The following is a 10,330-nucleotide window of genomic DNA, read 5'->3' as shown; positions in this document are numbered from 1 at the left end:
AAGTGGTACCTATTTATCTACTTGCAATTTCTTGCTTTCAAACTGCTAGGTTGGCAGGAGCTGGAACTAGAGACGGGAGCTCACTCCGTCATGCGGCACACTCGGGTCTCGAACTGGTGAACTACTGTCCTTCCACAGCCTGCAGTTCAGAGTCTTAACCACTTGAGCCACCGCAGCTCCTTCAAATTAAGCAAATTAGAATTGTCTAATTTGAAGTTTAGAGTTTGTATTGTCATGAAAGGGTGTAGCAAGGAGGCGAAGCCTGTCTCCCTCCCCCCCAAGACCTCTGCATATAGGGAGAGAGGTGGTTTCCCCTCTCGCTGTAGAGTGCTTCTCTATAGCACCCATAATCGGAGGCAACCCTTTCAACTTTTTGTTTTAGGTACAGAAGAAGATGCAGGGTAATAGTATTATGCGAGTTAGAATGAACTGTAGGTTTTGAGTGGGATTATGAGTATTTATAAGTTATGGGGAAGTTGGATGGGATTTATAAACGGGTAAGATAGAGGGCATAGAAAAAGAGGAGGGACTAGAAGAGTGAAAAAAAATTGGTTGTTGTAATAGTAACCTCAGATGGATTTTTTTTCTTTGTTTCACGATTGTCAAAAATGGAAAATGAGTTTATCAATAAGATGAATAATGAATTTATGTTTGTATTTTGACTGATATACTCAATAAAAATGTAAATTAAAATTTTTTACTTTTGTGCAAATTAGAACAGTTCACGATGCTTTAAGATTCTCAAGGGAAAAAGTCATAGAAATGTTTGCTGCTTTCTCTTAGCAGAGGAATTTTGAGCCTGCTTTGACCTACATGAGCCAAAATTCTAAGAAGCAGATGTTACTCTTTATGAAACAGAGGGATATACAGAAGTATATGCCAGAAAGAGCAATGGAAATCAAAGTATTACTGAAGTGTTACACTAAGAGTCACTGGAGGACACTGGAAAAGAAACAAAGATTAACATGAATCTTATATTCCTGCACCAGCTATGCGCCCAACCTCCCAATCTTGGCTACTTAATTTCCTCTATCCCATCACTTCCAAAGCCCTATTCAAAGTCATTGTTCCATTTTCTATATAGATACAAGTACATTGTAATCCAGCATTGCTGTGCAATTTTTTTATATATTGGTTCTTATCCTCTGCTTCCCACAACATGCACCCTGGTGAAAAATGTGTTCAAAGATATATTCTTGGAATATGCTCCCAAGGGTACATGATCTTACTTCCCAGCCAAGCATTCTTAGCTGCACATGGTCACTCACAGCATTTTGCCTTGATGGTTGCAGAAGACATGAATCATTCATAAAGACTGAGAATAGATTGGGGGGGGGGGGCTTCTTGCTAAAGAAAAGGTTACTCATCTGCTTCCCTGCATGTATCTTAAAGAACATGAAGATGCCAAGATAACACGAGCAGTACCATGTACATTTAACTTAACTCATGTGAAGCCCTGTCATAACACACTGGTGCATTTGCTTTGAGGTAAACAGAAGCCCTAGAATCAGGTTGGTTCTTATAAGCAACTTGGATATGCCAATTCTATGTAGTTTCATTCTTTAAACAGAAACTGAGCTGGTAAAAGTGAGGCTATGACAGGAAGGGTGCAGCACGCCAAGCTGAATGCAACTCATTCCAGTTCTAGCCTTGAACCATTAACATTTGCTAATACATAAACAAATCCATCTTAAGGGGTACTGAAACAGGCTCTTTAGATATGACTAAAGGGAAAAGAGAGTTTGGTTGAGAAATAAAGTGAGCTGCTTGTGTGCCTACTCAAAAGGGTTGAGATTAAGCTTCTTACAGCACAATCCTATGCAAAATTACATCCTAAATCTTGAAAGGATGCAACTGCTTAGGATGGCACTGTCAATCACCTATTTTCCTACATTAATTTTTAAATAAATAATTCTGCCTTTTGGAGGTCAAGAAACTAGTTGGCAGTAGAGTGTTAAATGAAAAACAGGGAAAGCAGCACTCAGAAAAGAGGTATGGAAGGGGAGGAAGGGGTTGTCTAAGAGACCTTGGATTACGCCACTTATGCTGAACCACATTCTCCTCTGGATGAACAGGGATCATCAAGTACAAGGATCAATATAGCCTGAAGTTATAAAGTGGCACAATGAATAAGCACACTCAAACACACCACCAATTCTCCATCTGAAAGCAACTTCAGATGTAAAGTCCTCTGAAGACTGGAGGTTCTTGCCTGCCCCATGCCTGCAAGGTGCCATACCTGGAGCTCTCCTTTTGCTGGCTCTCAAGTCTATGATGCCATCTCTCCTTCTGCACCCTGGGAAAAGTAATCTCTTCCAAAGCAAGTTGAGAAGTAAGCATTCAGACTTCCCCCCCCAAAAAAACTTCACATTTATTGATACAAATTAAAAAAAAAAGACTGTCATTACCAAGATTGAGGTAATATGTTTACAAAACATTTACAGAAACTGTAGCCAAATTGTTAAATTAAGTTCAGGGGGAAAAGGGTCAGCAGAATTGTCAGTTCCGGCAGGAAAGGGAAAGCAAAGCCATAACTAAAAAAGACTCAGAAGAGCAGGGGGTTAGTCGGGTCACAGCTGACATGGCACGCTGCTCAAAAAAATAAAGGTCAAGTCTTGCTTTTGTGATGTATGGAGCCCCTCAAGTGTTTGTGCTTTGAGCTCTGAAAGATGTATTAGATTTCTAGAGAAACAGTATCCCCAAAGGACAGTTCTGAGCAAACTTAAGAGATCTTCAGACAAGAGAACTGGCTGCAACTCAAAAAGGAAAAAAAAAAGTTCTACAAAGCCAGACATCTCTGGGCAGATGTGGACTGTTGAATGAAGCAGTTCCTTTACAGCTGTCAGCAAAATCGCCATCTGAGAGAAAAGAGAGAAAAAAAGAAGGGACCATCTTTCAAGACAGAGCCCTTACAAGTGGGAAAGAGGATGCACCCTTTTGCAGTGGGGCACCAGTGATACTTAACAACAAAGCAGGTGCACATGGCACTATGCTTCTTTGAGGCGAAGAACCACATTCATGCCTGCATACCAAGGATCAAAACTGTTACTGAAGGTAGCTGGGATCTAACTACCTAAACAACAGTAGGAGAAACAACATAGCACGTGCACAGTTATATAAGAACTATTTAGATTCCTCCCAACTCCAGTTAGCCAGTACATGGGTTGAATACTTAGAAAAAGACAACTGTTACTTGCCCAGTTCAAAAGGAAGCTATTTTAGTTCCTTTTAAAACCAATATAGGCTTTTTAACATCCTGTTCCTAAGCAAATTCTTACAAGTTGCATTTCACTGTTTCTTTACTTTTTTTCAACAGGAAATCCACCACCATTATGTTTTACAAGCTGGCCAAGCAGAGAGTTTCTGGGCCCAGCCAGAAAGGCCCTTTACTTGAAGTAGATCTGACTGCCCAGGAGGAGGGGGGCAGTGTGGAGCCATTTCAGCAGTTATTGCGCATTCTGGGAACTCATTTGCATGCCAACAACCTTGAGCTCTCTTGAACACGTGACAAGTTTAGTCTCACATAAAATATTAATGGCCTTACTGCTGGGCTTAAAGAGCACTGAGAGTTGGAATTTAAACTCTCTCTATAGTGAGTGGGGGAAAGGTGGGAGAAGGGAGTGGTGCAATTATTACCAGTTGAAGGAGAAAGCTTTACTAAGATGCTGGTGCCCCAGCTATCCTGCAGTGGCATATTTTTGCCCAATGTTTGGGGTTAAAGAGAATAGGAAAAGAAGAACTGTTGCAGCCATGTCTTCCTCTAACCAAGACCTGGCAGAAAGGAGTTCCCCAAGCTGAGTGCTTGCTGCGGGTGAAAAAAGATTCTAGTGTGGAGAGAGAGGGAGAGAGAGAGAGAGAGAGAGAGAGAGAGAGAGAGAGAGAGATATGAACCTGAGAACCCAATGTAGGGCCACCCTTTAAACTGATCTGAGGAGAGCCTGCTCTGTCCTCTTCTTCCCCATCATCAGTCCTCAGAAATGTAAACTAAAGGCTGAAAAAAAATATCTTTCAATGCCCAAAGCTGGAATATGGCCTTAATGATGTGATCAAGTGGAAAGTATCAGTGTCAAAATGGCTTCTTGTGAGAGCCTGCTCCTATTCCTCTACAGAGGACAGCACACATCTGTAACAAAGCTAGGTAAAAAGTTGAGCCAGTCACCAGCTGGCCCTTTCTGAAATGTAAAGCATCCAGCCACTCTCGCCTCCAGGCCTAAACAGCGGGCAGTTAATACAGGAGGGGAGCTCACAGCAGGAGGAAGGGAGAAAAAGGTTTTTTTGAAACTCAGCAGGATCACCATGGGCAGCAGCCTTAGATTGATTAAGGTGTCTAATGTACTACAGGTAGGGTGTTAGTTTTTAAAATTAGGTTCTCAACCACCAATACATTACTTGTTTCTTTTGTTCCAAAACAGCCCTTGCATTTCCAAGTTAGGGTTTGTGCAAGCATGTTTAGAAAGTACTATGGCTACAGAGTTAGGGTTAGACACACTCGGTTTTCAGGTCTAGTTCAAACAAAACCATTACATTTAAATGCAAGCAGCTACTTTACTATCTATAAAAAGGCCTTCACGTGTGTATTTTTTCCCCATTTTGTCTGTGATGATTATGCTGCATTGTGGTTGGCCTCCACAGACGAGGGTCCAGCCATCTCATCCTTTGACTTTTACTGGCTGTGGCACTACCTGGAAATCATGGAGCTGGAGTGAGACTGAGTGGAAGAGGTTGTAGCAGCACTAAGCTGAGAAAATCCACTGTGGCTTGATTCAAGGCTGCTCATGGACCCTCTGCAGCAAGAGAGAGAGAGAGAGACAGACACACAAAGAGACAGGTTAAGGATGAGAGCTATTTTGTGCATCTTTAGCATGCTACTTGTTCTAGCTTCTGTCTCAGAGCCTAACACATTACAGAACAGCCCCCTGTCAGCTCCTTCCCTTGATGTCCAACATAGAAAGATGTCCTCTCCCCCAAATCCTTTATGTAGTGAACGGAATGTGAAGTGTCTCTTATTTCATGTGAGCACAAGGCTACCCTCTTGTCTCCCACCCTGTTCCTCTGGTCCCTGCAGAGCCCTCCGCAAAAGAGGTCCTCTTTCTCACTCCACCAAAACCTGATGTGAAGGCAAGATGCCATTCAAATCTCTGGCATGCTACTGACCTTCTCAATGCTTGGTATCCTGGCCAAGACATGCTTTACATGGCCAGATACCTGCAGGGGGCTAAGTGAATGAAGCGTTATTTCCCTCACCTCAAATCTCCGGCTCACCCCCAGGTTCAATAAATGAGTTAAAACGTAAACAGGTCCTCGGACTGAGCATGCACATTTTTCTTTCTGATTCTCTGCAGCAAGAAGTTTTCATAAATGACACTGCCATTTATGGTCAAAGACTGAAACTGATTTAACCAACTGACTTCTCCAAAACACACTGATGAGCTTTGGCTGCATGACTGAAGTTGAACATCAGAAGCAGCCAAGGTGTGTACATGTCCTCCTTCAAGAAACTGGAGAAAACAGAGGATTCAGTGCAATACTTTGTGGCAAGAGCAAGGCACCTTTGTGATCCTTGTGGCTAAATGCTCTCTTTTCCTCAAATCAAGAGGGCAAAGGCATCTTTAAACAACTGTACCAACAACATATAGTCTGGCCTGGGGTATTCTATATAGCTACCGTTCCATGTATACAGGTGTACATGATATAGGCCTGGTTCTCTGACAATCTGGATCCTCTGAAACACCATTCTAGCTTTTATGACAGCAAAGAAAGCCTGGAAATGTGTAACTTGTGTCTGGTGACTTTCAAAAAATTAAAAGCAGGATGAACTTAGCTTTGAATGAACAGGACTTCCATAGCCTACTTAGCTCCTAATCCTTCTTTCATGATTATTTCTTGTTCCTAAACCCTGGTCCCATAATACCAATCACTATGACCCCTAGTTTTCTATGCTTCTTGGTACCCCATTTTTTGCCAGGTTTACTGTTGGGATCTTTTGGAATTCAGGGGTCATGTAACCATGCACACAGTCTTATGTAGGCAAAAAAACAGGTTGCTTACCTGTAACTGATGATCTTCGAGTCTTCTGTGCATTCACACCTCTGGAATATAGTGTGCCTGCACTGACCTCGATCGGTTTCTCTTGAAAGCAAAAGGGATTTTCGCGCCCGCTCCCCAGTCCCGCGCCACCCCCACTGTGCATGACAAAGGGAGGGCCATGACAATCCCGCCAGTTCCTTCTGACCGCTGCCATCAGTCTCAGAGTAATAAAAGGAGAGGACCAAAAGCAGAGGGGAAGGAGGGCGGGTGGTATGAATGCACAGATGACCACTCAAAGATAATCAGTTACAGGTAAGCAACCTGTTTATCTTCTTTGTGGTCTCTGTGCATCACATCTCTGGGAGATTAGCAAGCAAAAAACAGGCCAAACTGGAGGAGGGAGCTGAAGGTCCTAGACTTGTGCCGCCTGTAACACTGCCCGTCCCACCACAGAACGTTGATGAAGACGCACATCCAGGGTGTAATGTTTCACGAACGCGTGGGGGGGGGGGAGCCCAGGTTGCTGCTTGACAGATGTCAGTGAGCGACGACCCTCTCAGGAAGGCTGTGGACGTGGCTACTGTCCGGGTGGAATGCACTCGGAGTGGGCCCAGAAGTGGCCATTTGGCCCGTAAGTAGCACAGTTTATTTATTTATTTATGTTTGATGGTTTCCACAATCCACTTGGATAGACGTTGTGAAGAAAGCTTCTTCCCTTGCACAGATGTGCTATAGGAGACAAACAAGGCTGGTGACTGATGGAATGACCTTGTCCTATCGAGGTAGAAGAGTATGGCTCTCTTGACGTCTGGAGTATGAAGACGGCGTTCCTCGTCGCTCGTAGGGGACAGGAAAAATGTTGAAAGAGCAATGTCGGCTTGCAAATGGAACTAAGAAACAACCTTGGGTAGGAAAGAGACATCCGGGGCCAAGGTGACACCATCATGGTGAAAAACCAAGTACGGAGAATCGCAACGGTATACAGACAATTCGTTCACTCGTCTTGCTGAGGTAATGGCTACTAGGAAGGCAGTCTTCCACGAGAGAAGCTGCAGACTAGACGTGGCCATGGGCTCAAACAGTTTGCCCGTTAATTTGGACAGTACTAGAGATAAGTCCCAGGAGGGAGTTGGCCCATGAGCCGGAGGAAAGAGGCAAGTGAGGCCCTTTAAAAACTGCTTCGTTTGCGGGTGAGAAAAAATGGAATAGCCATCCACCGCATGATGATTGGCGGAAATGGCAGCTAAATAGACTCTTAAAGAGGAGCAACTAAGATCCAAGTCCAGGCAGGTCAACAAGAATCCGAAAACTATCCTGAAGTCCATAGGGGGGGTGGTAAACCCAACGACTCGAGGTAAGACAGGAATTTCTTCCACTTCCCTTCATAGGAAGCGCATGTAGCTGGCTTCCGACAGTTCAACAGAACAAGGTCTATCCTGTTTATGAGCTGTGTTGGGGATCCTCCACGCCATGAGTTTGAGGTGTGGTACATCGTGGTGAAGCACTTGGCCCTCCTGAGCCAGGAGGAGATCTGGTACTGGGGGGAGATGTATGTATGTGCCCCGGGACATGTGGAGTAGAGTTGGGAACCAGTGCCAACATGGCCACCATGGTGCCACGTGGATGCATTGAGGTTGTTCCTTCATGATCTTGCTCAGCACTCTGGTAAGTAGAGGAATTGGTGGGAACAGGTACATATGCCTGTGGGACCATGGGAACAGAAGGCCGTCCCCCAGAGACAGAGGGTCCTGTCCCACCCTGGTACAGAACAGATGACACTTCACGTTCTGATGCGTCACAAACACATCGATTTCTGGGTGACCCTATCTGTGGAAAATTGGTTGGAGTTAAGCCCAGTTGAACTCCCACTTGTGGAGGGATGCACCTCCTCTGCTCAGAAAGTCCGCATGCACATTGAGCAATCCTGGCAGGTGAGCAGCAATGATGAACACGCCCCAGGAATGACACTCAGTCCAAATCTCCCAGGCCAGTTGACAAAGTTTCCTGGACACTGTCCCGCCTTGCCTGTTCAGGTAGCACAGTGCAGTGGTGTTGTCTGTCAGGATTGCCACCGTATGGTGAGCCATAAGGTGGCAAAAGGATCTTAGGGCATACTGGATGGCAAGCAGTTCCAGGAAGTTGATGTGTTTGTGGGCCACATGAGGTTCCCATTTGGCACCCACACACACACCTTGGAGGTGAGCCCCCCATCCCCACAGGGATGCATCCGTGGTTAGGGTTATTCCGGGGCTGGATGCAAGAAATCGGGCTCCCTGAAGGAGGTTGTCTGGAGTTTCCCACCACTGTAGGGAATTCAGCACTTACACTGGTAGCATGAGCCGTTGAGATTGGGGCTGCCACTGTGGATGGAAACATTTGAGGAACCACAGCTGAAGTGGTCTCATCTGTAGACTGACGAAGACAAGTACTGCTGTGGTGGGGGCCATCAGACCCAAGAGCCATTGAATCTGCTTTGCTGATGCATCTCCCTGTGTTTTTATCAGGTTGATGAGAGCGATAATGTCTCCTGCCCTTTTGGGAGGGAGAAAGGCTCGGCAGACAGTTGAACCGAAAATTACTCGGATAAACTGGACTCTCAATGAAGGAAGGAGAATTGACTTTTTCAGGTTCACCCTCAGGCCCAACACATCCAGGGTGACCAGTGTTAAACCAATATGGTTGAGCAGCTTGCTACCAACAACCAATCGTCTATGTACAGAAAGATCCATACATTCTGGAGGTGGAGGTACACCGCAATGACAATCATAATTTTTGTAAAGACTCTGGGCACTGTCGAGAGTCCAAAAGAAAGGACTTTGTACTGAAAATGGCCTTCCGCGACTGCAAAACGCAAAAACTTCCTGTGAGATGGGTGGATAGCTATATGAAAATATGTGTCTTGCAAGTCCAGGGTTACCATCCAGACACCTTCGCTGAGAAGGGGGAGAATGCTTTGTAATGTCATTCGGAATTTCTGATAGGAGATAAACTGGTTGAGTTCCCTAAGGTCCATAATAGGATGGAGTCCTCCGTCTTTTTTGGGACCATAAAATAACAGGAGTAGAACCTGTGTTGACGCTGTGCTGTTGGGACTGGTTCTATAGCATCCTTTTGAAGAAGGTTCTGGATTTCTTCCAGGAGCGTACTGGATGGTGGAGTAGTTATGAAGCACCCCTTTTCGATGACAGAAAGTATCCACTGGTCTGATGTTATTTGCTGCCAAGCAGCCAGGTAGGGAGACAGGCGGGTAGGGGTGGGACAACAGGAGTCAAAGGCTTTGCTTGGAAACTTTCGGAGTCTTAGCCTTAGGCTGAGAGATGGATGAGAATTTTGGTTTTTGCCCATAAGGGCGGGAAGACACAGTGGGTGAGCATTGCCACTGTGTTTCTGGGGACGATTTAAGAGAGGATCTGCGAGACCATGGCTTGTTCCAGGATTTTGCTTCGGATAGTTTAGGAACCGACGTTGACTCCTAAATTTCGCGACGTCTTTATACCTTTGTCTAGGTCTTGCAGGACCGTATCATTCGTGGCACTGAAAAGCCCTCACCTTCGATTGGAAGGTCCTCAATGAGAGTCCTGGTGTCCTGCGGTAGGGCAGTAGAACGCATCCAGGTGTGACGTCGGAGGGTAACGGCTGAAGTCAGCGTTTTGGCGGCTGCATCCAATGTGTGCTTAGCTGCATTGAGCTGATGCTTAGCCAAAAGCATTCCCTCCTTTTGAATCCTGCGAGCCTGACGGTTAGCGTCCTCAGGGAGGGTTGCAATAAATTCAGACATCTGCTCCCAAAGAGCAGACTGATATCTCCCCATACATGCTGTATAGTTTGAGGTCTTGATGCCAAGTGCTCCTGCAGAATAAAATTTTATTCCAAACGAATCAAGTTTCCTTTCTTCTTTCTCAGAGGGGATGGAATGATGGTGTCTGCACTTGGAGGAAGAAGTGATTACGTCAGAATTAGGTTTAGGGTGGGTAAACAGAAATTCAGCACCCTGCTCCTGCACCTTATACATATGATCTACCCTCTGGGGCTTGAGATGGGGGGGTAGATGCCGGGTGAGACCATGGAACTTAAGCCGCCTGAAGGAGGACTGAAGTCATTGGTAAGGCAATCGGGGTAGAGATCTGAACGACATCAAACATGGAGTCTGTCACAGTAGCTGGAGGCTGTACCGTAGACAGAGTGAGTGTGTTAGCCACCCACTTGATGAAATCTCCGTAGGATTTTAAGTCTTCTGAAGGGGAGATTGGAAGATCATCGCCCACTTGTTAAGGTGGCGAGGGTTCCACTGGAGGATTGGGGT

At 45.3% G+C, this 10,330-nt stretch overlaps 1 protein-coding gene across 1 annotated transcript in view; it reads right to left on the bottom strand.

Annotated features, from left to right (window-relative positions):
* Window positions 1-2,356: 2,356 nt before the first annotated feature.
* SEC14L1 (SEC14 like lipid binding 1) overlaps window positions 2,357-10,330 on the bottom strand; it is an 85,274-nt gene continuing 77,300 nt past the window's right edge. Inside the window, exons 16-17 of the mRNA XM_015414820.1 lie at window positions 4,683-4,784; window positions 2,357-2,858 (exon numbers count right to left, since the gene is read on the bottom strand). Coding sequence (XP_015270306.1) covers window positions 2,843-2,858; window positions 4,683-4,784 — 118 coding nt within the window. The 3' untranslated portion in view covers window positions 2,357-2,842. The remainder of the gene's footprint in view (window positions 2,859-4,682; window positions 4,785-10,330) is intronic.

This window comes from Gekko japonicus, unplaced genomic scaffold, assembly GCF_001447785.1.
Source record: "Gekko japonicus isolate JY-2015 unplaced genomic scaffold, Gekko_japonicus_V1.1 scaffold2107, whole genome shotgun sequence".
Lineage (NCBI taxonomy): Eukaryota > Metazoa > Chordata > Lepidosauria > Squamata > Gekkonidae > Gekko > Gekko japonicus.
This window is presented reverse-complemented; position numbering and strand designations above follow the sequence as displayed.